The sequence below is a fragment of the Cynocephalus volans genome, chromosome 10 (assembly GCF_027409185.1).
Source record: "Cynocephalus volans isolate mCynVol1 chromosome 10, mCynVol1.pri, whole genome shotgun sequence".
Lineage (NCBI taxonomy): Eukaryota > Metazoa > Chordata > Mammalia > Dermoptera > Cynocephalidae > Cynocephalus > Cynocephalus volans.
This window is the reverse complement of record NC_084469.1, coordinates 28,538,044-28,565,053: the sequence shown is the minus strand read 5'-3', so window position 1 is coordinate 28,565,053 and position 27,010 is coordinate 28,538,044. Positions and strand designations below refer to the sequence as shown.

The window sequence follows — 27,010 nt, the reverse complement described above, 5'->3', positions numbered from 1 at the left end:
CTTAACAATGCAAAGCCTTCCTAAAGATGGGGAAAACAAGGCTGCATGAGCAAGAAAGGTGGCCAGGGGCTGTGTGGGGCTTGAGTCCTGTTTTCCCTGCGAACTGGGTGAGGGCTGATGGGCACTTGTTGGGATTTGAATCATCACCGGGGCCTCAGATGGTGATGTGCTTTGTGTCTGCAGCAGGAGGCCCACCCTCTTGCCTGAGAGCCCTGCTACTGGCATGGGTGTGGGTGGGCAGCTGGTAGGGCCAGACCCAGGCAGGGCATGAGCCCAGCACCCCCTATCCCCTGATGTGTGGGTCCAGCACTCTGGGCTGTTGGTGGGGCAGGAGCCATGGATCTTGGTTCCAGCTGTTCTAGGGTGGGATGGCCTCAGGCATGTCAGCTCCCCTCTCTGGGCCTCCGTCTATATCATGCAGTGATGGGCTGAATGCAGTGGGCCCTACTTTGAAAGTCCTTGGTTCTGCATTTGTTCATCCAGCATTCCTGAGGCACCTTGGAAAAGTCTGGGGGCTCCAAGCCTGAGCTCCAAGATTCAGATGCTCTCAAAACCTGACATGGGAGTGCAGACAAGCCTCCCAGGAAGGATCTCTATCTCTCTCTCTGCTCCTGGGCCTTCCTGGAAATAATGCCCTGGATTGCTACCGAGTACTCCTGAAAGGGACATCTGTGGCTGTGGTAGGGCCAGGTTGCCATGGGTAATCACCCCAGGACCCAGCCTGAACCCGGAAGGAGAGGGAGAGGGCAGGGGAGGGAGGACAAGGAGGAACGTTTGGTTCTTTCCATGTACCAGGGTCCTTTTCTCGTCTCCACTGCAGCTGACCTGAGACTTGTGCCTGAGGACCGAGGGCAGGACCCTCCCTCCAGTTCCCTCAGGAGGAGAAAAAGATCAGTGTGGGAGAGCTGGGTCAGAGGACTGAACTTGACCCAGCACTGACGTCAGTCGACAGTGCTTCTGCCACCCCTGCCCCTGTACCTGCCACGAGCCCCACTCCGTGCTAACAAACCCTGCCCTAGAGAGGGTCCCTGGGCCCCACACAGCTCCCAGGCCCAATCACCTTTCTGTCCCCTCCAGGCTTTGTAAACCACTCCCACTGCCCGGAAGGCCTGTCCCTTTGTCTGCACAGAACCCCCCACACCCCCCTCAAGGCCTTGTGGAAGCATCACCTCCTCCAGGAAGCCTTCCCTACCCTCCCTGCAACCAGCAGAGTCCTGGCATTTCTCACCCCCGTTGTCATGGTTTGCATCCAGCTCCCTGGCTAGATGGAGAACTCCCTGAGGGCAGGCCCTGTGCCTCATGCACCCCCAGGGGCTTGTGGAATCGCTGAGTGAAGCACTTGCCCATTTGCCCAGGTTCATTCGCGCCTTTGCCAGACTCTCGCCTGGCAGCCCTCTTCTTTTCTCCCCCTGTGGTGCCAGCGATAAAGGATGTCGTCAGGAACTCTCTTGTCTACATCTGGGAGTAAACGTTCTTCTATGTCCCATCCTCCGCCTGCTGCCATCTCCCCCTCTGTTCTCATGGGCCCCGCCAGGGTGCCCTGCTGTCCTATCCACCCAGCCTGTGCCTTACTGCTGACTTCTACAAGGGTCCTTGCCCCCTGGGTGCCCCATCTCTTTCCCCAGGGGGCTGAAGGCAGTCCCAGCTCTCCATGCCCTGGTCCCTGGGTGTGGCAGGCCCTCTGTGTTCTCCAAGCGGGAGCTGCAGTGGCTCTGTGTCCAAGCAGGCGTCCTGGATCTGCCCCAGCAGGGGGCCACAGCCCTTGGTGGCAGCTGAGGACGCCCAGGGCCAGCCGTGCCGGGCTCCCCGGCCGGGCAGGCGTCAGTCGCTGAGCGCGGCCCCCGGCAGCTCGTTGGTGAGCGTGTGCCAGCGCTCGATCCGCTTGTCCCTGTTCTTCAGGCAGTCAAACCAGTGCTTCAGGCGCTCGCCCTTGGCATGGATGCCCAGGACCACGCCGCCTGCGGGAGGACGGGAGGGGCAGCCAGGACATGTGGCCTCCCGCCTCCCAGATCCCGGGCTCCGACGCTGCCTGTCACCCTGCCCACGGGGCCCTGAGCGTGGATGGCGTCTGACCTCCGTGCCGCACTCTGGGCCCCCCAGATCTTCAGGCCCACCCGGTGCTCGGGGTTACAAGGGCTCAGAGTCCAGCTGAGGCGCCGACACCACCAGCTTTCACACAGACTGCTGTGGGGCCCTCCCAGGCTTCTTTCTCTCCCTGGGCCCATCCCTTCCTCTGTCCCATGTGGACAGGTAGATGAAGCCTGAGGCCCTCACGTCCATGGCCCTAGCTTTTCCTAGAGGCCAGGAAGGGGCAGCTGTGGCCTGATTTAAGCCGCTGCCCTTGCTGAGCCCAGAACAGGCTCGTGGTGAACCAGCGTTCCCCTGTGCCCTCTTACCAATGAAATCGTTGGATTTTCCGATGTCGTAATCCCAAACGGTGACCTCCAGGGTCTTCTTGGCCAGGTCCCCGTGTTTGATCTCATAACAGAACTCCTGCTGGCCAGAAGGGGACTGTTAGGGCCAATGCCACATGGCCTGGGACAGGGCTGGTGGCCAGGAAGGGTCTGAGGTGTGGTGAGGGTGCAGATGAGGGAGGGAGAGAGGGATGGGGTGGCACTGCATGGCGGACAATGGGTGGACTCTCACCCGTCTTGCCCACCTCTGCCTGAGAGCCGGGCCCGGGCTCAACCCACTACTAGCTCCTCTGTCACTGACGCTGTTCCCTGCGGATCCCGCAGAGCTCCTTACTGCCAAATCCTCCGCACACTTAGCGGTCCTTGCTACCCTCCACCGCTCTTGGGTCTGGCTTGGCTGACCACTCTCTCCTTTGTGGACCCCTCCCTCCCGCCAGCTTCTGGGACCCTTCATCGTCTGGTCCCCACCCTCTGGGAGCATCTCCTCAGCCTCTTCTGCCTGCCCCTCAATTTCTGGGGGCCTCTGGCTCTGCCTGAGCACCCTCTGCCCTTCTCCCCTTCTCGCTCTTTGGGGAACCTCCAGGTCTGTCTCCTGCTGCAGCCCCCTCCTGGGCTGAGGACCTGGGATCCACCTGCCCTGACCTTCCTTTGGCCCTAGGGCATCTCGAACCCTTATGCCCCACCCAGAGCTTCTCTCCATCCCTGCATCCAACATGGCCACAGTCCTGTCAGTTGATCTTCTGAAGAGCTTTCCAGGCCCCCCGCATCTGCACCACTGTGGCTGGTGCACACTGGCCAGCGCCTCACCCCCACCCCCCACAGCAGGGGCTCTCCGGGCGGCCCCTCCCACCCTCTCTTCCCTCCCTCCTCCTCTCACAGTGACTCAGTCCCTCCAGGCCACCACCCCCCCCCCCCCCCCCCCGTTCCCAACCGCCCTGGTGGGGTGAGCAAGTGGCCTTTGTGAACTTCGCCAGCTGTTCGTACCTCATTGAACTCCGGGTTCAGGGTTTTCTTCTTTACCGCTGTCTTGTGTTTGGATTTCTTGTCCACATCTGGCTTCAGGTATCTGGAATTATAACAGAGGGACAGGTGGAGGACCTGGAGAGGCTGTGGATGGAGACTGTGCCAGCAGGGCTCAGCAGAGCTTTGGCCCCTCTTCTGTCCTAATCCTTGGCTTTTCCCAGCACTGCTTTGTGGCAAAGGCGAGCGATTAGCTGCAGTGGGAGAAGCAAGTGGTCTCTCTGTCACCTGAACTTCTGTTCATGTGCCCGTTCCTGGAGATAACCACAGAGCTCTCCCATCCCCCTAGGAAGGGGATTTTCCTCCTTTCTGGAAGTCTAATTTTCCCAGAGCTCACATTTCCCACCAGAAAAACGTTTTTAGCAGATTGGTCCCTTGATCAAGCCTTTTTTCCCTTCTTATTTGTTTTTTTTGGCAGCTGGTTGGAATAAGGATTGAACCCCGGACCTTGGTGTCATCAGCACCACACTCCAACCAACTCAGCCAACCAGCCAGCCCCAAGCCTTCCTTAAAAATAAATTTGTGGAGATATAATTCACATACCATAAAATCTATCCTTCTAAAGTCTAAAATTCAGTGGTTTTTAGTATATTCCCAGAGTTGTGCAACAATCACTCCAGCTTGTTGGAGCTTTGAGGAAGGAAAATGCCTTTGGGAGGCTTCCCTGCAGGGAGAGGGAAGCCAGCTAGATGTTCTCCCCCGCCCCCCATGGGCATTAACCCCTTAGACGGAGACACAGAACAGCTGTCTTCATCTGAAGTTCAGAGAGGTGGGGTGACTTGCCCAAGGTCACACAGCTAGCAAGCACAGGGGTGGTGCTTGGAAGTCAGGACCAGGCTCCATTCTCTATGACATGCAGGCCATGTGCTGGCTGGAGAAGGGGACAGGAAGTCCCGAATTCTCCTTTGCAGAACTTCTCACCCTGTCCCTGCATGGATAAATGTGGGACAATCACCTTGCCCCTGCCGAGCGTGCTCTGGGGTAAAGACCGCATTGGTCTCACCTACCACCACCTTCCTGACACCTAGCTCAAGGTCTAGCACTGGGTCAAGAAACATCTGTTGAATGAATGACTGAATTCCTGGACATGAAATCACCCGCCCAAAGGTGTGCCTCTGTCAAGCTTGTTTTGTTATGCCAAACTGCCCTCCAGAAAGGCTGTGTGGTTGACACATGGGGCCCTCACAAAGGTGAACACTAATGCTTTAAGAATCCTTGCCAGTTTGAAAGAAAATGCTATCTCATTGCTCTTTACTTTGCATTTTTAAAATTGTGACTTTTATTAAATAAAGAATAGAGGTTTATTACAGAAACACTGTAAAGTACGTATCAACAAAACCTGGGGATAGGGAAGAGAAATAAAGGTATATGTCCAAACAAAAGACTCTTCATAGCAGGTTTATGCAGTGACCCCAAACTGAAAACAACCCACAGGCCCTTTAACTGGTGAACTGATCAACAACAAACTTGTGGTTTATCCACACGACAAACAACCGTTTAGCAACAAAAAAGACTAAATTACTGGTAAACGCAACCACAGGGTGAACCTCAAACGTGTCACTCTGTGTGGAAGAAGCCAGACTCCCGCGGCAACGTGCTGTCCAACGCCTTATACAGAAGTCTGGAGAAGGCAACACTATTGGGACAGAAAACAGGCCAGGGGTTGCCCGGGGCTGGGGTCCTTTTTGGGGTGATAGAAATGTTCTATACCTTGACTGTGGTCGTGGTAACAAGATTGTCTATGGCGGTCAGACTTCCAACAGGGAGAGACATATGTAAATTACATCTCAATAAACCTGACTTTAAGAAAAAGTCTGGACGTTTCCTTAAACCCATCCCCAGAGATGGTGAATTTCTTTAGTTACTTACAGGTTTTCATACGCTTGTTGGCCATTTTGCTATGTACTGGCATCTTGTATGTTTCTTGGTGGGAAGAGGTGCACCGTTCCTGGAAGTACTATGATGCCAGGTCGATGTGTGGAGTGGATGCAACAAGCTCCTGTTCCTTCTCGCTCCTCCCCAAACCCATTTAATATATTGTCCTCAGATAGAGGATGTATCAGATATTAAACTGATAAGAACAGATACTACACTTGATCTTAGCCAAAAGGCCAAGAAGCGATTGGTATCTTGTTTTCTGTGAATTCTCCTTGGCCTGATTTGCGTTGGGTCCTGCATGGTGGGAGCGTGTCCCACCCCTGCCTTTGGGAGCCCCTTGAAGGAAGGTTGTTCTGGGGTCTCTGCATCCTCGGCCTGGACAACTCCTGTCCACCTAGTGACCCCTCACCCGGCCATCAGCCTTGGCCCCTTCAGGTTCAGATGTGAGGGCTAGAGAAGGAGGGGGGTTGCCCAGGGTAGCACAGTAAGTAGCTTCACATTGCCTCAGTTTCCCCTGTTATGAAATAGAGATAATAACAGAAGCAACCATACGGGCCATCAGGAAGGTTATATGAGACAGCAGCATAGCTCTGGCATAGGGTAATGACTCAACACATTCGTAACGATTATTACTAACACTGTTACCCTGATGTTTTCCACCAGACTCTGAATAGCTGGGCCTGGGGTCTACTTCCAGCCTGGGGAAACTGAGGCAGGTGTCATCAGGAATGAGGTTTATAAAATAACAGTGCAGACAAAAGGCCTTGACCCATCTAGCTTTGTCAGCTGGACTGTCTGTTGCTCCAGGTAAGACCCTGACTTCTGGGCACCCCAGCACGTGACCCTGGAATTCCGTCAGCTTGGCAGGGGGGCATTGCACTTGACTGAAATATTTTACACCATTTTAGTTTCAGATTGTATTTTGTTCTGTACAAGAAACCTAGCATTACAGGTAAAAGTGCACCCTTGCACCCTTGGGGTGGAATTGCTGGATCACAGGGTAACTCTGTGTTTAACTTTTGGAGGAACTGCCAGATGCTTTCTGAAGTGGCTGCACCATTTTCATCATATGAGTTTAAAAGTGACAGAAATGTGAGAGTTGCTGGTAGGAATGGTGCCCCAGAATGTGTCACGAAGAGTGCCGGCCCCCCCTGTGGTGCCAAGATGTTCCCAAGGCCTCAGTCACCTGGGCCTCCTCAGCTTCCCAGCAGGCCAGGCCCATTCCTGCTTCTGTATCTTAACTCCCCTGACCCCCCCACCCTGAACGCCTCCACCTTCTTTCTGCTGAGCTAAGTTCCTCTCCAAGTCCAACCCTTCAAGAGAATCTCCTTGTGAATTCAGGCTAACATCCACTGTGTGTGAAGAGCCCACGCACAGAAGGTGGTCACTGCAGCACCTGTGTCGTTCTTCTTCAAAGGGCCACCAGCTCCTCCCTGCCCCTGAGAGCTCGAAGCACAGCCTACCCTGGCCAGGTTCACAGCTAGGGGACCCAGGTCACCTGGCATGGCCCCCTGAGTTAGCTTCTCTCCCCACACCACCAGCAGCCCCCATTGGTAAGACTGGGTAAACCCTAATCTGCATCTGTGGCCCCAGCTTGGGGCTGGGCAGTTGCTAAGTCCTGGTGGAGTTCCTTTATTACCTTTGCTGGATCTTCCAGCCTCTTGACTACCCTGGCCCCCCTTCCTCCTGTCCCCTCCTCCAACCTGCTCACGCCCCTCCTGGGACCTGTGGTCACGAAGAGGCCTGTACATGGCACCAGGAGATAATTACTCCCTATCTGCATGACCCTGGGAAGCCACGCAGCTTCCACAGGCCTCAGTTTCCTCATCTGTAAAATGGGCCGGCCATACAACCCCCAGAGTTGCTAAGGAAGCACAGAAGAGACCATGCCCTTGTGGACACAGCGCCGGAGTGCTCATCACCCTGGACCCCGTCCCTGGAGGCAAGGGGGGAAGCGAACGGCTGGCCTGGGCTGCACACTCACGTTTTCACGTAGGGGTCCGAGTAGCCGTTGGCGTCCATGGCGGCCAGGTGAGCGCAGCGCACGATGCCCACCAGCAGGCCCTGCTTCTGCGAGCTGTACTTGAGGGAGATGAGGATACGGCCCCGCTCCTCCAGGGACTTGTCTTCTGTCTTGTCCACCTGTTGGTCGGGGCGGTCACTTGGCCATCCTGACTCGCTCCCAGCCCCTCCCTCAGCCGCCCGCCACCCGAGCCTGCCCACCTGCCACTGCCCCAGCTGGGCCCTGCCTGGGTCCCTGTCGAGAGGTCCCAACCGCGTCCTCACAGGCCTCCCTGCCCATCGCTGCCCTCGGAGGTGGAGGCTGCCCCTAACCCTCCGCTCTGGGCCCCTGCGGCCTGAGGCCAGCTGAGGGGCCAGCAACCTGCAGCCCTCGGGCCCACATATGGAATGTGAGCTACGAGTGGCTTTGACCTTTTTGAATGGTCAAAGAGAAGAAAAACAATATTCGTGACACATGAAAATGATATGAAACTCAGACTTCATTCAGAGTCCATTAATAAAATTGTATTGGAACGCAGCCTTGCCCCCATTTACATCTTGTCTGTGGCTGCTCTTGCTCTGTAAGGACAGAAATGAAGAGCTGCGACAGTGAGTGGACGGCCTGCAGCGCTGCCCCGGCCCGTCACAGGCTCCTGCGCTCTGTCCCTCTTCGCAGCCTCGGCCTGGCTGTCTGCAGCCTGTAGCCCGAGGCCACCTCACACCTCCCTGCCTGCTCAGCACACCCACCTCTCTTCACTGTTGGATCAAGTCCTGGTCCTTCTGGGGCTGGGCTCAACTCAAGTGGCACCAGCCTGGGGGGTTTCCCTGACTCTCAGGGCTGGCTGGCTGTCCCCGCTCTGTGCTCCTACTGCTCCAGGCTCCCTCCTGCTGCAGCATGGGTGGCCACCTGCTTCCTCTTGTGTCTGCCCTCGACTGTAGGTTCCTTGAAGACGGGACTCTTCTATATCATTTTTATACCCCAGGGCTGGGCGAGGGCCTGGCACTGAGGAGGTGCCCACTGGAGGCTTGTCCTAATGAAGGTGGGGACAGGGGAAAGATGGTCCTCTCTGGGATCACCCTCATGCCAGCCACCTAAGCCTGGTGGAATTCAGAGAAAAGCCAAAAGGTCTTCCCAGGCCAAAATGGAGCCTGGTGCATGGTAAGGGGTTGCCCTGGCCCCAGTCCTCTCACAGTGCTTCCTGGAGCTCCCAGGGTGCCAGGGGCAGTCCCCTTGGGGAGAACCCAGAAGAAAGAGCTTTGACACATCCCCAGCCCTGGGGGAGCTGGGAGCCAGGTGGGGAAACTGCCCAGCCCCTCCTGTGCTGCAGCAGCTGCCCAGTGCCTGCCTGTAGTGGATTAAGTCCCTCCAAAACTCACTGAAGCTTGAATTGTGTGTCCCAAGTTTTCTGTATTAGAAACTCAGCCCCCACTGTGACTGTTAAAAGGGTGGGAAATCCTATTATGGTAATTGAAAGGTGGAGCCTTAAAGAGTGATTGGATTGTAGGACCGCGCAGTAGTGAATGGATTAAAAGTGGTGGTCAGGGGCGTGGTTCTGAAGGCTTTAAAAGAAGAGAGTTTGTCTCTCTCTCTGCTCTCTCTGCCTCCACCATCTTGCAAAGTCACTGTCGCCACCACCAGATGGACTTTGGACTTCCTAGCCTCAGAAACTGTAAGCAATAAATTTCGTTTTCTTATAAATTACCCAGTTCCATGTATTTTGTTACAAGCAACAGGAACAGACTAATACACTGCTTCTGCCTCAGCATCTGGCCACCACGCGCGGCCTGGTGCTTCTCCATTCCTTGCCCCCTGAGACCATGCATCTCTTCTTTCTGGCTGCTGCTCACCTGGAGCCCCCTCTCCTGTGCCCTCTGCCCACCCAGACACACCCAACTTGAGCCCCATGTCCCTGAGAACCCCTCCTTAGGACTGTCTGCCAGGCTCCTCTCATGTTGTCCCAGCCACGTCCCTTTGCCCACAACTGTGTTCTGCTTGGCACTAAAGTGAATCCCCACATGGCCACATCTAAACCTTTCTGGAGATGAGACTCTTGTGCAGTGAAGGAAAGGACGCCTAGCAGGGATGACACACGTGTGACCCTACTCCCATGCCCAGAGCAGATGTGGCTAGTTGATCTCGGCATTCACCCTGAGCTCAGATGCAGCCCCGGCACCCTTCTCCACACAGCACTCAGGCAGCAAGACCGGTGCATCGGGAGAGGTGTGTGAAGTTTAACTATCTGCCACTGCAGCCTAGGGCTTTGCGTATGCGGGGCTCGCTAAACAGCGGCTCTTGCGCTAGTTTGTGTGACATGTGAAAATCAAATAATATGAGTGAACGGGGACGTTTTCAGCTGTTTTTTCAGGAGTGGGATATTATACTTTGGGCTCTTTCATGTGAAGGGCATTGTTCAGCATTTGCTTAGAACAAATTACGTTTGCAGGCTGTGAGCTCTAAAATGCGTCTGCCTGCCACAGTGATTATCCCGAACTGCTCTCCTGTGGTCACTGCATGTCCTAGAGCTGAACCAGTGAGCTCGTAGCAAGTTCCAGTGAGGCCCAGCAATGCCCTGATCATGCCCCGTGCACAGGCACGCACACTCTCACAAACACACACTCATGCACGCAGACACAAGTACACTCACACCTGCTTTCACACAAACACCCTTGCATGCAGACACACCCTCCCACGTCAGCTCTAACACACATTCACACACATCCGCACCCACACGGTTGCTCATGCCAGTGACCAACACTCAGGAACACATCAACAGGAGGAGCCGATGTTGCCTTTCAAAAGTGACAGGGATCATTAGGAAAAACTGGGTTACCTGTGGTTAGTGACTAATAATAACACGAAAAAGGTTATATCCATCACACAAATGTCTATGAGTGGGAGAGAACGTGACAAGGGAATGAAATTGGATCAAGTTATGCAAAAAGACAGAACTGGGATTCGGGTAGGAAGCACGGGCAGCGGGCTGGCTTCTTCCTGGGCCTGACCTGGGCTGTGCTCACTGACAATCCATGTTCCGAGGGCCCCAGTTCCCTCCGGCCTGGGCACACTGGGAGACAGCCGCTGGGTTTGTCCTCCCACGCTTCCCCTTTGCTCAGGCCTCTCGGGGGACACTGTTGCTGCCCACGTCCTGAACACTGGGCAGCTGAGGGCCCAGAGTCTGTCTTGACCTGGGGCACTGGGGACTCCTGGCCAACCCCTCCCAGCCCTCTGAACTGGGTGAAGGCGGTGAAGGGAAGAGAGGGCCGGAGAGCCGAGAGGGACAAATAGAGGCGACTCTGGGAGGGCTCAGCTGTTGGCAACGGCCAGGAGCAAAATCTGTTCTGACATCATTTTCACACAATTGCAATTTCTAGGAAAGAATTATTTTCGGTCTCCTCTGGGTATCTCACAGGCACCTCAACTCTAACATGCTCCAGCTGAGCTCCTGAGTGGCCTGTCCCCCAGCTGTTCCTCCCACGGTCCCTGCATCTCAGTTAACAGAGGCTTCATCCTTCCAGTTGCTCAGGCTCCCTCGCCGGATGCCCTATCTGCTGGCACGTCCTGGCAGGAATCAGGCCCTGCCGCTCTCCCCAGCCCCCCAGCACCTCTCCCCCTCCAGGCCTGGGCTACGCTCATCTCCTTACTGGTCTCTCGCCCTTTCCTCCCTCTTTTTCTGGCCTTTCTGAGCTTAGGAGACAACAATCCTTTTGAAATGTCCTCATATACGCCACCTCTGCTTAGCACCTTCCTGTGGCCCCACGTCACTGAGGGTGAAAGCCCAAGTCCTTCCTAGCTTCCACCCGCCCGCCCTGATCTCACCTCCTCAGACTCTCCTCCCTTGCTGTCTCTGCTCATCCATTAGCCTCATCACTGTGCCTCCAACAGGCAGGAAGTTCTGTTTCCCCAGCTCCCGCAACCATGCCCGGTGCACGGGGGGTGCTCAGTAAACCCTCTGGGCCCTGAGCTCACGGACCGGCCTGCAGAGCCGCATGGTGCGGGGAGCCCGAGGCCCACTCACTGGCAGCTGCTTCTCCAGGCAGATGCTGAACGTCTTGGTATGGTTGGGTTTCAGCTTCTTCAGGGGCACTCGTGTCTCCCCGATGAACTCGTTGTGGCGGAATTTGTCTTCATCGCACACGGAGATCCTGGAGGGCAAGGGGCATGGCCAGCACCTGAAATGCACTGAGCACTCCCAATTTGCTTCCCAAGTCAGTGGGGATTTGCAAGTGGTGGTGGGGGGGGGGTCTATGTGGCAAGGCCAGAGCCTGTGGACAAGGTTGGGTGGGTCGAGGGGAGGGAGCAGGTGGCCCAGCGGGCCCTCACCCACCGCAGGGTCTTGCGGATCATGTCTTCATCTGTGATCCCGTAGTAAGTGAGGGTCTCATTCCACGTGGGGTTCAGAGTGTTACGGAGAGTTTTTGTTCTGAGCTTATTTGCCTGGAGAAAGGAAAAATAATCTTATTAGCATTGAAGAGTGTAGTGGGCAGGATAACGGCACCCAGAGCTGCCCACGTGCTAATCCTGGAAGCTGTGGACGTGTTATCTGACATGGCAAAGGGGAAAGGAGGTTGCAGATGGAATGAAGGCTCTCAATGAGCTGACTTTAAAATAGGGAGATTATCCTAGGTTATCTGGGGGGCTCAGTGTAGTCCAAGGGCTCCTTAAAAGTGGAAGAGGAGGCAAAGAGTCACAGCGAGATGTGACTCAGGAAGAAGGTAACGTGGCTGGCGCTGACGGTGGAGGAAGAGGTCACAAGCCAAGGAAAGTGGCGGCCTCTAGAAGCTGGAGAGGGCGAGGAAACGGGCTGTTCCCAGGGCCCAGAAGGAATGCAGTCCTGCTGATGCCTCGATTCCAGCCCAGGAAGACCTGTGTTGAACTAACCTGCAGAGCTGTAAGATAATGAGTGTGTGTTTTACAGCACTTAGTTTGTTACAGCAGCTGCAGGAAGCTAACCTGAGGAGCATCTGCCTCCAGGCCCTGGTGGTATGTGAGCTGGGGGAATCCTGCAGCGGGAAGCTGGGCTGCTGGAACCCGGCCTGGAACTGGATCCTCTCCTTTCCTGAGCATGTCCTGTGTCCACACCTCCTCGCCTTTGCCCAGGCTGTCCCCTCTGCCTCGAACCCGCCCTCTCCTGGAATGTGCCTGGTGGGTGGCCTGTCCCAGCTGGAACCTCACCTCCACGCCTTCCTCTGGGCTTCCCTGATCTTGGTTCTCCTGCTGTTTACCTGTCCTGCCCCCATCAGACTCTGAGCTCCTCGACTGAATCACCCTGATGTCTGCCACACCCAGCCCAGGCTACGAGGTCTGACAGCCAGGGTTCAAATCCTGCACTGGGGAGCCTGGCAAGGTACCTGCCCTCTGAGTGTCAGGTTCCCCACCATAAAAACGGTGTAAGACGCCTCTTTCGATATTGTTTTCAGGAGCTTGTTCACTAGGAGACTGTTCTGTATAAAACACTCCATGGGAGGGTCCCCCACAACTCAGCAGCCAGGTACTGCCCACTCTAGGTCCCACAAGTGTAGGGACTCATGGTCACTGAGCTCCCACACTTCCTTGGTGTGTCCTTGGTTCGCACAGCCTTGAGCCCCACGTGCAGCAATAGGACACTGAGACCCGGCATCCAGAACCTGCTTCTTCTCCAGGCACAGGTGGTAGGGCGCTGCCGTTTCTCCTACAGCCCTGTCTTCTCTAGAGGAGGAGCAGTGGCCCCTTCTGGGGTGTCCCTCCTGGACTGGTGGGGAGCCCCAGCTCTACACATCTGGGCTCCAAAGTCAACTCAGGCAATTTATTCTGTCCCTTTCTAGGTGCATCTGTGGTGCTGGTGCCCTAAGCACGTGTGAGGTCTGCCTGTTGGGTCGTCTGGCATGGGAACAAGAGATCTGTGGTCAAATAAATTGGGCAGATGCTGCCCATTCCATCCCCCTTATGGACAGTCACAGAGCAGCCCATTAACACATTAAAGGCTCTGATAAGTCCTGCAGGAAAGAATTTAACAATGCTTCCCAATGTTATTTGATCACAGAGCCCTTTTTTTGCACATAATATTAACCAGCTGAGAATGCTTCTCATAAAATGCTGGCCTGGAAATTCTCCTGCAGGCTTCCCCAACTCAGCAGGCAGGTGCTGCAGACTCACGAAGTCCCTGGGAGGCCTGGAGGGTGTCGGCTGATGCTCTGGGAGGAGGTGAATGGCTGGGGTCCCAGCTTGCTTGGGCTCTGTGGGGGTGTGGGGACTGTCAGCCTAGTCCCTAGGTGCCCAAGTCCAGCGCAGGCCTCAGTCACAGGCCTGGGGTGGACGCCACTCACCTTACTGGCTCCGGGCAGCAGGTGCAGCTTGACATAGGGGTCAGCCAGCCCATTGTGGTCCATCGGCTTCAGACCCTGGGCGGAGGAGAACAGCAGAGGGTGTGAATTTGAGATCCAGGATACAGAGCAGCCGGGGCCCTCCAGGGACCTGGGTCAGCAGATGTCCCTTGTCCCCTGGGCCTCCTGGCTGGGTCCATTCATGGCCCTCTTCACAGAAGCCCCTGGCCCCACACCCCAGGATGGCTCAGTGCTGGTGCGATCTCCCCTCCCTCAAGCACCCTGGCCCAGGGCAGCTGTCACGATTCCTCTTTAGTAGAACGGCCTTCTCTTTCTATCCTCCCTGTCATGGAAGCCAGGTGACCTGCCGGTCTCTGAATGGCCCTCACAATCCTACTTTGGTCAGGCTATTCCTCTTCCTGAATCCTCTCCTCCATCTCCCAAACACGCCTCCTCCGCAGCGACTTCCTTCACTGACCCTAAAACCACGTAACCCTCTATCCCCTCATCACATGCTTCCCTGTGTGGCCATGGAAAGTGTCATGTCCTGGGAGACTGCTGCAACCAGGCTCACTTTCTCTCTGGACTTGCCAAGCTCCCAGCCCGTGTCGGTGTCCACAGAGGTCACACGAGCTGAGCAGCTGCGGAGGGTCTCTCCACAAGGTGGCACCCCTCTCTAACTGCTCGTGGTTCCCTTTGAAGACTCAGTTGCGAGTGCAGACAATAAATGGAATGGTCAACAGACAGGAGCTTAGCTGCCCTCATGCATGCTCTTGATTCTGGAAATTGTGCTTTTTTCTTCTGGGATGGTGCACAGGGAGGGATGTAGGGAGGGGCTGGAGCATGGCGGGGCAGGGTGGGCGACCCCGGGACATTATTCAAAGATGAACTGCAAGCTTGCTGCACAATCGGGCAGGGGACAGGCAGCTCGATGCTCATGACTCGGCCCACCACGAAGGGGAGCCTGAGCTCCTCTCCCAGGCCCCACTCTCTTGGCTTGCAGGAGCTCCCAGGTGGGGGCTGAGATTTGAGGTGGGGGCTTCCAACCACCCACTGCTCTCCTTCTGGGAAAGGGCACAGGCTTGGGAGCCAGGCTGCAGACCAGTTTCAGCTCTCAGCTCCTGTGCTTACTAGCTGGGGAAAAAAAGAGGATGAGTTCCTTTGTGCCCTAAGCCTCAGTTTTTCCATCTGTCAAAGGGGTTAACAATTCCAACTCCCCAGTCCTGGAGTGGGAGTGGAGGAGTGACACAGCTACAGGGCTGGGCAGGTAGGCATCACTGTGCCTTGAGCTGCTGGGGTTCCAGCCCTGCCCTGCACATGGGCCGGCTCCTGGCAGGGGCTCAGCTCAGCTGGGCAGCCCTGTGTGTGCCCACAATAATGAGGCTACCCTTCGAAGCCAACTCCCTCATCCTGGACTCTCACCCTCTCCCACAAAGTGCCTGAAGTGCAGAGTGGCCTTGGGGTCACCCACCCTGAGCAGGGCTGCTACCAGCAGGGGATGTCTGAACACCTGTGTTTTATTTTTGCAATTCTTAGACATTTATTTTTTGTAGCTTAAAATGTTTTCATTGGGTCATATTTCTCGACTTTTCACTTGCAAATCTTTGGGTCCCCAGAAGTTCTGGCACATTTATCCAGTGGCTCTGGAGGTCCCACCACTGTACCCCTGAGATGCCGTGAGCATAGGCTGGGGCAGCAGGGCAGCTGTTGAGCTAGGATGGGGCCCCTGCTGCCACCTCTCTACCCTGCCACCTGGCAGATCCCTGAGCACCCCAGGTGGCCACATACCCTACCTGAAGTGCATGTCACTGTTCTGCCACAGACCTCTATGCCCAGATAGGGGCCTCCCTGGCCCTGATCCAGACTTCCCACCTGCAGCTTTGGCAGGCCTGGGGCTAGGCCTCCACTAGCCTTTGGGTGGGGCTGCCCTCCTGCAGAGCCTGACCTCTGTCCATGAGAGGGTCAGGGAACTGTTAAAGGGGGGGCTCTTGGGCAGACCCTCCCAGCTTCTTGAGTCTGCAAGAGACAAAAACTGATCCCATGGTTCAGGGGCTGGGTCTTCTGGGAGGGACAAGCAGAGGAAGGGCTGAGGGGAGGCCATGGTTGCTGCTGGCACTGGCGGCACAGATGGGGGGTATGGTTTTGAGAGGAGAGCCTCCCCCCAAATCCTGGCCCCTGCACCTTGCTGGGCTTCTCAGAAGCTGATGCTGGCAAAGCGTTCAGGAGAGAAGCTTTCTGGATTTAAAGCAAAGTCTCAAGTATCATTCAGCCTTAACCAGGAAGAAAATTCTGTCATATGCTACAACATGGATGAACTTGAGGACATAATGCTGAGTGAAACAAGCTGCACACAAAAGGACAGATACTGCATGACTCCACTTATATGAGGCACCTGGAGCAGTGAAATTCACAGACAGAAAGCAGAAGGGAGGTTGCCAGGGGCTGGGGAAGGGGAACAGGGGGAGAAGTCATTTGATGGGTACAGAGTTTCTGTTTTGTGCAGTGAAGAGCGTTCTGGAGACTGGCTGCCCAACAGTGTGAGTGTACTTAACACTACTGAACCGTACACTTCAAAATGGTTCAGACGGTACATTTTTTGTTTGTGTAGTTTACCACAATTAAAAACAAAACAAAACAGAGTCTCCTAGGACTGGCGGTTCTGTTGGGTTTCCACCGCTCCTCTTTGGGCGTGAATGCCTGCATGTCTGCGTGCATGTGGGTGTGCCCGTGAGTGTGGGTGGGTGCATGCCTCCAGGCATGTCCTCCAGGGCAGCACCAGGTACTGAGCACTGGTGCCCGTGTTAACTCACTCGATGCTCACGGCAACCACATGGGTGGGCGTGATTAACCCTATTTTACAGATGAGCAATCTGAGACTGACCCTTGCACAGAGGGTGCGTGGTCAAGCAAGGGTCCAGGCCCGGCACAACTGGCCTCCCCCTCAGTGACCCTGGGAGACTCCTCGTGCCAGCCTTGCTTCAGCACCCCCACCCTAGGGCTCCTCCCCTCACCCCACCCAGAGCCCCAGCTCTTCCCACAGCTGTGCATCCCCTTCCCTGAAGAACTGGATTTATGCAGAGAAGGAACTGGAGAACGAGAGATCTACCACGGCTCGGGGGCTCCTGTCCCCCACCTCTGATGCTTTGAGGTGTACACCCCTAAGTGGACACACAGCTGTGTGTGCATGCACACGGGTACCCACGTAGCCCTGTGCACGCACACACACAGAGATATGCACATAGATACCCGCATACACCCCCCGCAAGCCAGGTAGGGAAGGCGAGGCACACAGCGCAGGGAGGGGTGCTGGGGTCTGGGATGGGGAGGAGAAGGGGTGGGCTCTGGCTGGAGTGGCCTGGCAGCCTGAGCCCACTCCCAATTCCCAAGTCTGGACAACTTCTACAAAGCTGGGTGAGGGCGAGGAGAAGGGGTCTAACTGGGCCCCCACCCTGGCCTCCATCTTAGCATAGTTGGAGATCACCAGATGCTCAGCTCTGTTCCTAGGGGCAGGTATGGAGCCCCTGCAAGGCAAGGCTGGGCATGCCCTGAGTCACAGCCCAGGGAGTCCCCAGAGGAGAGGGACAGGGTGGGGATGGAGTATGTAGGCCTCTAGGTGCCCAGCCAGGGTGCCGGGACCACTGTGGCTGGTGCTCACACCTGCCATGGCAGTCCAGGTGTGGTGGCCCAGGCTGGCCTGGGCTATAGCCTAGGGAGGCACCGGGCAGCCTGTCCCTCTGGGTGGGTGCAGGGCCAAAGGCAGCCCCTCAGCTGGCAGGGTGGGAGGAGGGGCAGAGGGAAGCCTGCAGGCTGGGGAGGCTGGGGGTGGGGTCTGGGCCCAGGCAGCTCTGTGGAAAGCCCCTGGATCTGGGCTGTGCTGGCTCAGGCCCTTCCCCAGGCCTACTAGCAGGGCACTACTGGCCATGCAGGCCCTTACCTTGCGAGAGAACATCAGCTTTGGCACCTTATTCCCAGAGGGAGCCATGTGGTGGGGGGACGAAGGGAATAGCATGGTTGAGAACACACAGCTGACACCTGCTGGCTCAAGGGGCAGAGCCACAGGCAAATGCCAGGGGCCTGGCCAGGCCACAGTGGGGTCCATAGACACCCATGACCCAGCCCAGACAGCACAGCTTGGGGCCTTTCAGGCTCAGGTCCTGAATGCTGTCAGCCTCCTTCTGTGGCACTGGCGTCCAGAGCAGGACAGTGGTGCCACCCACTCCTCAGGGAGTCTGGGGAGCCCAGGCGCTGGGAGCTTCAGGAGCTGGAGGATCAGCATCCAGCCGTCCCTCCCTCGGCCTGCAGGACAGACCATCATCTACTCACCTCTTTCCCCTCAACAGCCCCTCCCTAGGGCCTATGGGGCCTTGTCCCCTGAGAGCCCCGCCCCGACCTTCAGCCTCCCGATCTCTTCTTTTCTTTGTTCTATGCTTCCCCAGACTGACTAGACAGGGCTTTTTGGGGGGGTGGGCAGCTGAGATGGTTTAGGCAAGAATTCCCTTCTAGCCCCGCGCCCCACACAGCACAGACACCACAAACTAGGACAGAAAACAGGGGGGAAGGACCCTGGAGCAGGGGCGGTCGGGGCGGCTGCTGGGGCCTACCTTGGCCTTGCTGATGGTGCAGTGCAGGGCATTGTTCTCCTGGTCGTAGAGCAGGCTGAAGTCCAGCGTGCCCAGGGCGGCTGTGGACAGAAGAGGGCACGGGTCACGCATCGGCCTCATTGTGGAGAGGCTTTGCCTGTCCCTGTGTGGCCAGATGAGCCTGCCCTGGGCAGGTGCCACAGTCCCCACGGCAACTGACACCCACTGAGCACCTACTGTATGCCAAGCCCTCCACCCATCCCCCCAACTCTGGGAAGTGACAATATTCTTCCCATTCTCCAGATGAGGAGCTGAGGCTTGAAGGGTTAGGTGGGTACCCCAGTCACCGAGAGAGGGAGTCCAAGAGTCACACCCAGGTGGTCTGCCCGGAGCCCGGGCCCCTAACCCCTGCACTGCCTGTGGCTGGCCCAGCATGGTGCCCATGTGTCCCAGGTGACCAGCTAAAGGAGGTCCTGCCCTCCATGTGCAACCGCCAGTATGGGCTCCTTGCCTCAGTTTCCCTTGCCTGTTAAATGTCACAAGGATTGGGTGAGAAGGCAGAGGAGACAGGGCTTGGAGAGGCTGCAGGCCCCAGCCAGGCTGACAGGCTGATCCCCTCACCTGCCCCTCAGGCAACATGTGGAACTGTGGTTCCCAGATCTCTCTGGCCCCTTGGGGACCCTGGGCAGGCTGTGAAGAGCCAGCTGGGTCTCTCAAAGGCAGTGGCAGTGATTCTCAAGGGCCAGTAGATGGTGCAGCAATAATTGGGTGCAGCTTCCACCCTCAGGGGCAATCACACATAGCAGAGGGGACCTTCCAGAGTGAAGGGGCTCCCAATATGAAGGCCCAGGTGATGGTGGGAGGTAGACCTTGGGGGCGGTCCCCACAAGCAAGATGCACATTCACAGATGTATTCAGAAGCCCAGTTCCTGCTCCCAGGCTGCTGGGCTGGTTAACTGGTGTCTCATTCATTCATTCATTATTTACCAAGTGTTTGCAATATGACAGACTCTAGGGATGAAGGTATCTATAAGGCAGGGTCCCTGCCCTCAAGGAAAGCACAGCTTAATGGGAGGAACAGATGAAAAGAACTTGCCACCACAGAGCCTGGAGCCACTGGAGGGGGGTCCAAGGAGGGATACCTGGCTTGGATGTAAACCAGGGCCATCAGGGAAGGCTTCCTGGAGGAGGTGATGCTTCACCTGAGCCATGAGGGATGAGTGGGAGTTGGCCAGTGGCACAGTGAGGCTGGAGGAGGGGACATTCCAACCACAGGCCAACTGGCAGGTGGGGGCTTAGCATCTAGAGTGATGCGGGGGTGAGGGAAGGGCCAGACTTGAAAGCCTCTGTTCTTCAGGCCGAGAGTTTGAATGAGACCCCCAACATGCACCTGGACCAAACTACAGCCCAATGGCCAAACCCGATCATGCCCATCCATTTACGTCTTGTCTGTGGCTGCTTTCCCACTCCAAAGGCAGAGTTGAGTAGATGTGACACAGACCAGGCGGCCTGCAAAGCTGAAAATATTTACTATCTGGCCCTTTACAGAAAAAGTTTGCAGATCCCTGGGCTAGTGCTGGGGCCCGGGCATGACAAAGGTTCTTGGGTCTGCAGGGAAATGGGCTCATTAAGGGCCATGTGTGTGGAGCTGCCTTTTATTCTAAGGCAATGATATGAGTTGTGTTTGTCTGGCCCCCAGCTCCTGGCAGAGGGTGAGGCTCACATAGCGTTTCTCTGTCCTGCCGGCAGCATGGTATGGGGTGCAAGACCCGGCCTCTGACGTTGCTCTCCCACGTTCAGTGCAAGACCCGGCCTCTGACGTTGCTCTCCCACGTTCAAACTTTTGCTTGGCAATTCCCTGCTGTGTGACCTTAGACAGCTTAGCTAGCCTCTTTGTGCCTCAGTTTCCTCATCGGCAAAATGGAGACAATATTAGTACCTAGCTCACAGCACACGGTGCCTGGGGTATAGAAACTGCTTGGATGATAATTATAGAAGGAGCAGATCCATTTAGATGACTTTTCTAGATAACTGTACTTGCCCCTCTGAGACCTATTATGGAATGAAAACATTCTAAACTGGATCACTTCCCTGCCTTTGGGAACAGAATACACAAATGGTCATATACACTCTTCTGAATAATCTGAGTCATTGAGATGACTATAGTTACTCTTTTGCATGTCACAGCCACAGCCCAGAAAGAATGGGGTATTAGGCTATCCCTCCACCAGGTAGTCCTAGGTGGTCACTCTTTTTAAGGTTTTCTTCATTTTTCTGCCTCCTCCTTTGCCATCAGCTTGAAACTCCCATTAGAGTCCCTGCCTCTGGCAGCATAACAGCTCTCTCTCCTATGCAATCGTTGTTTCTCTTATGGAACAAGGTGATAATACTTGTTAGAACTGTGATCAAACCAAGAGTCACTAGGCCTTGAGTAGAGCCTAAGGTGTGCTTAGCGACAGCTGTAGCTGGCCTTTTGCTGCCTGTGTCCAGGCTCTCGTCTGCGCAGGTGAGGATGTTGTAAGTGAGGTTAATATACGACCATTTCTGTAACAACTTACACAGCCACGGGCCCAACATTCACCAAGTTCATGCTTTTGTTATAGTATTCTCCAAAGCCGTTGGCTTTACCTGACAGTAAATCAACCTGCTCTTCGGTTCAGGCTTAGCTGTGGCTTGTTTCCCCCAGGCATTAGCCTCCCGAGAGCAGGGACCACATGTTGGCCACACCCGTGAGACCAGCAAAGAGCAGATGCTCAGTCCACATGGCTGGTCCATTCAAACCAACTTGCTTTCCAGGTGGTCACAGGAGCAGGGATTTGGTGTGATGCCCACGTGTAAAAACACACACTCCACGATTTCTGCCTGTTTCCCAATTCCAGAGAAGGACAAGCTGGGGAGATGGAGAAGCTGCCTGCTCCCCACTGGGAAACTCAGCTCCAGAAGGGGAGCAGAGCCCCTTCCACTGGCTCCACAGAAACCCCTGTTTCAGGAGGGCTCAGTGCTCCTCAGTGGAACACTGACACCTGTCACCACTGCCTGGGAAGGAACAGCATGCCCAGCGCTCCTCGGGATGGGACTGATGAGTTTTTTTTGAACTCCAGTGGAAGTTCTGTAAGAAATAATAGTTTTTAAATAGAAGCCTGGTCACAATTTTGAGAGACTTGCTGGTGGTAAAGCTCGCTTAGGGAGTACATAGTCCCAAGTCTTCATCTCCCTTTCAGAGAAATAAGGCTCAGAGAGGGAAGGTGAGCTGGTCAGGGTGGCCCAGCAGAATCCAGGACACAGAATCCAGGCCTCTCTCCTTCCATCCTAACAGTTTCTGCCCAAAGCCTAGTGGCTTCCAAAAGGTTTTTATTTGCTGCTTTGTTTCACTGAAATATTACTAGATGCAACTAAGAAACAAAAGACAGAAGCAGAGTTGCTCTCAGGGCAGGAGAGAGGCTCGACCGCTGCCCTGGAGGGGCCTCTGGCTTGGGAAAGTGCTCTGGGCTGTGGTGGGGTGATGGGGGCCCTGAGGGCAGGGGAAGGTGCTTCTCTGTGTGAGTCACAGGATCCTGTCCTGCCCTGCCACTCAAATCATGCCCGACTAAAGTTTACATCTTTGGAAAAATAATGAGGGTTGGTCACTAATGGGCCTTTGAGAGTTGTCACCCGCTTGTTGATAATTATAGAGCTTTAATGGGGCTAATTCAGAGAAAATTAAGCTCAAGCCCCTGTTGGTTCCTCTATGGCTGAACATCGCCCTGCTCTGCTGATGGAGACTGACAGCATCATCATGACCTTGGTTTGCACCTTGACTCTCCTGACCTGTACACCCTCGGGAATTGAAAATCTGCTCTGATTTTCCTTTATAAGAAAAATGTCAGCCTCTCAAATAGTTAAAACAAACAAACAAAAAACCAAACCATGGCCAGAACCATAGAAAATCACCAAGCCTGAGTTGAAAGCCTCACCGAGCCAGGCAGGCACTACAGGGGAGACAAAGAGAAATGAGCCATTTATCCCTGCTTCCTAGGAGCTTAGAGGCAAAGGGTTAGAACTTAAATAAATCTCTTCATTCTCTGCCTTAAATTGTTCAAAGGCTCTCCATCACCTTCCTGACTCAGTTCAACCCCCTTGGTGTGGCATTCAAGACCTTCTGTGATATGACTGCTCTGGCCTCCTCATCAGTGTCTTCCCCTTGCTTCAGCCAGTTGGCTCTACTATTGTGCCTCTGCTGGGCTGTGTTTCCAACACCTCAGTACCTGTGCACACAGCTGTCCCTCAGCCCGGAGCACCTCCCTTCCTGCTTCCATTCTGCCAGCCTGCTTCCTCTCTCCTCCCAGCCCAGAGCAGAGCCCTCTCTGTGGGTGTCCTCTGGGTGAGCCAGAGCTTCCCGTTTGGGTTCCTGCTCCCTGTCCCTCACTGCTGGGCCACTTGTTTGTCTTGGTTTTCATGCCCTGAGGTCAGAGGTCGTGTCTCAGGCATTCCGTTTCTCCGTGCTTGACCTATAGTTGCTGTTGCAATGTTGAGTGCATAAAAATAGGACAACAAGTCCAGGCAGAACATGAATGACTGAGGCCAAAAGAGGTTCTGCACTCGAAGGAAGGGGAACCACAGCCAGGGGGAACTAGGATATGCCCCCAGGCCAGGAAAGCCTTTGTGGCAGACCCAACAGCAATTCCTTCACTTTGTCCTTGTTCAGACCCCCGTGGGCATCAGACCTGACCCAGCCCAGCCCCAGGGTGAATTGTACAGGGGCAGGTTTAAGCATGGGCATGTGATGCCATTCTGGCCAATGAGACAAAAGGACAGGTTTCCTGGGAACTTCTGGGAGAGGTTTCCTTGTTCTTAAACTGAGACATGGGGAAGGAAGCTGGTCCACATCAAATCTAGGACCTTATTGTTACATGTGATGCCTGGACATGCAGCAGCTACCTGGGACCATGAGAGTCCTGCTTGGCTTATGGAATCTGACAGCATCATTATGACCTGAGTTTGCACCTAGACTTTGTCACCTGTACGCCCTTGAGAATAGGAAATCTGCTTTGATTCTCAGCCTGAGAGGAAAAGAGCAAGGTGGATAGAAGCATCGGCATGGGTGGTGCTGAAGTGCTGCTGTAGCAACGCACCCTGGTGCCACAGACCTCAGCTGTCCTCGTTGGTAACGCCACGTTGAGCTGGTTTTCTTTTACTTGCAACCCAAAGAATCCCAGTCATTACGGCTTTGAAAAATGGACTGGGTTCCCACAGGTGGCCATCAGGCATCTCAGACAGGCGCAGCGTGTGCAGTGGTGTGGGGCATGGGACATGGGGCAAGCTGCAAGTCTGGCTTAATGTAGCTTAATATAGGTGAGGGGAGGATTCTCACTCCAACATTCCAACTGCATTTTCTCCCTATTCTGTGAGATCTGTTTGGAACATGTGAGTTGTGTGCTTGTGCTTTGAGGTGACTTAATAAAGAACGAGCTTTAAAGAGGGGGAAAGAAAGGTCTAGGAAATAAACAGCACTGCACTCTCTGCCTTGGACAACAGAGCAACCGCCCTAATTTCTTTTTGTCAGAACAGAGATAATCCAATAATTAGGGCAGCAAATAGCATAACCCTGGCTAAAGCCGTAATGAACCATCTGGCTTGAATCATTTAGGCTTATTCTAGGGATCTGGTTGTCAGACACCAGAGCGGGGCACGGCCTGGGGATTGGGTGGAGGGTGGTCCCACCCCAGAACTTGTTTCCCTCACAGACAGGAACCAGGAGTTTTGTGCTCCTTGTCTGGATGCTTGCTCAGCCGCTGCTGGGATCCAAGCCTAGCGTGGGCCGCCCCTTGAAGGGGGCGAGGGGACCTAAGCTGGGCCTGAGTCTGCCTCGTGTAGCCTGGTGATATGGGTGTGCTCAGCTCACAGTTCAAGCTGTCAAAGCTGTGTCCAGGACTGTCTCATACTTCTGATCCCATGTGAGTCTATCTGCTGCTAGGACACGTGTGTACTCTGAGTACAGGGACCCAGCCCTGTTCCATTTGCCCCTCTCCCTGGCTGCTAGGACAGTGCTCTGTGAAGGACCGCTGAGATGATGGATTGGAGGTGGGGCTGCTGGCCTGAGTTTTGGACTTTCTGGTCCCCTCCTTGCCTTTGGGTTCAGGGACAACCAAAAGAAATGGCCAGATTCCCACATCTTGCCATAGGTCACCCAGAGGGTGCCTGAGGGTGGACTGAAGCTTAGGCAGAAACTGCTCTGCCCTGCTCACTCTTTTGGCATAGCAGCCAAGATGCTGGAAATGGGAACAACTTCGCATCCCCTTCTTCTGAGGGTGGCTTTGGATTTAGGGCAGCCAAAGGGGTGACTTGGGTCCCAGTCAGGGCCTGTCCAGAGGTGCAGTGAGAGGGTGAGCTTTGCACAGGGTGCCAGGAGCTGGGCGGGGGGAGGTAGATCCAGGGCACAGCCTTGCAGGCAACAAATTCTCCCGATGCAATTTCCCCAAGCTGGCAGGAAAGTGGAGGGACAGGGCCACTCCCCACCTCCTATGCATTGGGGCAGGGTCTCAATATGCCAGGCGTTGGCCAGAGGGCAGTGGTCCAGGCCTCAAGAAAGTGCAAAGTAGGCAGTTTCCCCACAGAGGTCCTGCCCTGACCCACCACTGCTAATGGGATTCCAAGGCAGGGCGATCAGGGGTCTGTGCCCCAGGGTGGCGCTGGTAACTCCCACCTTCAGCTTCCACAGGCACATTTTATGACCGGGGAAACTGCACGCCCCGAGCTTGGAGGCCCTGGGAGCGCACAAGCCAGGCGCAGCCCCCCTTGCTGCACAGGGGAGAGGGCGGTGGGCGCCCTGGCGAAGCCCGTGGGGGACCCCGCAAGGCCCACATGCAAGGCAGGGCTGGGGTTTGACGCTGGTTTTCCAAGTCTAAGTGACACGACGGGGGCCACAGCTGGGCACTGCCGGCCTTCCACGCAGCGCCCCCATCCCCACCCCCACCCCGCACAGATCGATTTCGCTCCGGACCGCAATCTCTTCTCGCCTCGGTCTCCCCGCCAGGCCCAGGTCGGGCGAGGCAGGGACCCTCAGGGACAGGAAAAGGCGCCAGGAGCGCCCGCCAGCCGGGCCTCGGCCCCGGGGATCCCGGCGCTTGCCTGCTCCCTGGGACTCGGGGCTCAGTCCGGGGAAGAGGGGTCGCGGACCGGGGGGCCCCTCCTGCACAGGGGAAGCGGGCGTAACAGGTGGGCGAAGGTCAGCGGCCCGGGCGAGCGCCGTGCGGGGTCCACGGACGCGGGAGGAGGAACCGCCAAGGTTTTTGCAGAGGACAAGCGGCCCCGCGGTCCTCCTGGTGCTCGGCCAGCGAAGCCGCCGCGCTCCGCGGGCCGCCGGGCCCACCCGGAAGGCCGGACCCGCCCCAGCCCCTTCCCCATCCCGCACCGGCCCCGACCCGCGGCCGCGGGGTCCGCCCGGAGCGGGCTCGCGGGGCGGGGAGCCACCGCGCGGCCGGCAGCAACTGGTGTCTCCCCGGGGCGCTGCTCCGCCCTTCCCGGGAACAAAAGCCGCCGCCCGCGCCGGAGCTCCGGGCAGGCAGGCCGAGAGGGGGCGCGGCGCGGCCATCGGGGAGCCCAGAAATGGGACACCCCAGGGGGCGCCCCCAAACTTCCCACCCCTGCGGTGCGGGTCGGGGGAGGTGTCGGGGCCGGTCTGCAGGGCGCTCGGCAGCGCACGGAGCAGGCACGGGAGCCCGAGCGGGCGGCGGGGGGGGGACGCCGAGGGAGCCCGAGGGCGGCGCGACGGGGACCCCAGCGCGGGAGGGGGCGAGAAGCCGGCGAGCTGCAAACTTACTGCAGTCGTCCGACTCGTAGCCGTCGGCGTCCGGCTCGTCCTCGGGCGGCTTGGCGGGCGGCCGCGCCGGGCTGGGGCCGGGGCTGGGGCCGGGGCTGGCGCCGTAGGCTCCGAAGAGCTGGTCCACATCCTCCTCGTCGTCGCGGGCGCCGTCGGAGGGGCTGCGGCGGCCCGCGCTGGCCTCGGCCGGGCGCGCGGGGGCGTCCGGGGGCGCAGAGGCGCGGGGCTCGGCGGCCGGGGGCAGGCCCCGCGGGAAGCGGGGGAAGTAGTCAGAGATCTGCTTGATGGGCCGGATGGGGCCGGGGCACACGTCGATGGCCATATGCTCCTGGATGCTGATGGTCGCCTTCTCCCCGCGCCGCCGGAGGGTCATGCAGGCAGCGCCGCCCCGCGCGGGCGCGGCCCGGCCCGGCGCGACCCCGGCCCGGGGGCGGCTCAGCAGGCCCAGCGGGACGAGGCGGGGGCTGCGGGCATCGCCGGCCGCGCCCCCGGACGGGCCTGACGCGGCTGCTGCCTGCTCGGCGGCGGCCGGCGCGAGGGAGTGCCAGGGGCCGGCAGGCAGGGGGCGGGCCCAGCCCGCGTCACCCGGTAGCAACCGAGCGGTGTGAGCGGGCGGGCGCCGAGCGGAGCGAGCGAGCGGCGCCACACTCACTCGCGCTCGCACCGGCGCGCACGCCGGCCCGGGACCCCGCGCGCACACACGCGAGCGGGCAGGGCCACCCGGGCGCCTTCCACTCACGCACACTCGCAGCACTAGCGAGGAGCCAGACGAGCAAGGACCTGCAGGACGCACACTCACACTCCCACGCGAGCTAGCAAGACACATCCCACTGTAGCCAATGGTGGGATAAGGGGCCCCAGGGTGTGATGGCCCAATGGAGAGCTGGAGAAGGGACACTTCAGCAGCCTGCAAACGCCCAGACACCCGTATTGCAGTAAGGAGTATTCTTTTTTCCTGATCTGCAGCCCTGGGTTTACTATGAGCCATCACAGTAAAAGCCAGGGGGTTATTATGAGGA

The 27,010-nt window shown here is 56.8% G+C and overlaps 1 protein-coding gene and 1 non-coding gene across 2 annotated transcripts; both read right to left on the bottom strand.

Annotated features, from left to right (window-relative positions):
* Positions 1–1,732: 1,732 nt before the first annotated feature.
* Positions 1,733–26,364, bottom strand: DOC2B (double C2 domain beta). Its single transcript, XM_063111354.1, has 9 exons — positions 25,992–26,364; positions 18,215–18,294; positions 13,617–13,691; positions 11,639–11,748; positions 11,330–11,456; positions 7,297–7,454; positions 3,399–3,480; positions 2,397–2,493; positions 1,733–1,958 (listed from the first exon to the last, which is right to left on the bottom strand). Exons 1-9 carry the CDS (start codon positions 26,362–26,364, stop codon positions 1,822–1,824), a joined length of 1,239 nt encoding a protein of 412 aa, XP_062967424.1. The 3' UTR covers positions 1,733–1,821.
* On the bottom strand, positions 5,367–5,557 carry LOC134389892 (U2 spliceosomal RNA). The gene has a single exon (XR_010024842.1). It is a non-coding gene; the product is annotated as a U2 spliceosomal RNA (small nuclear RNA).
* Positions 26,365–27,010: the final 646 nt, after the last annotated feature.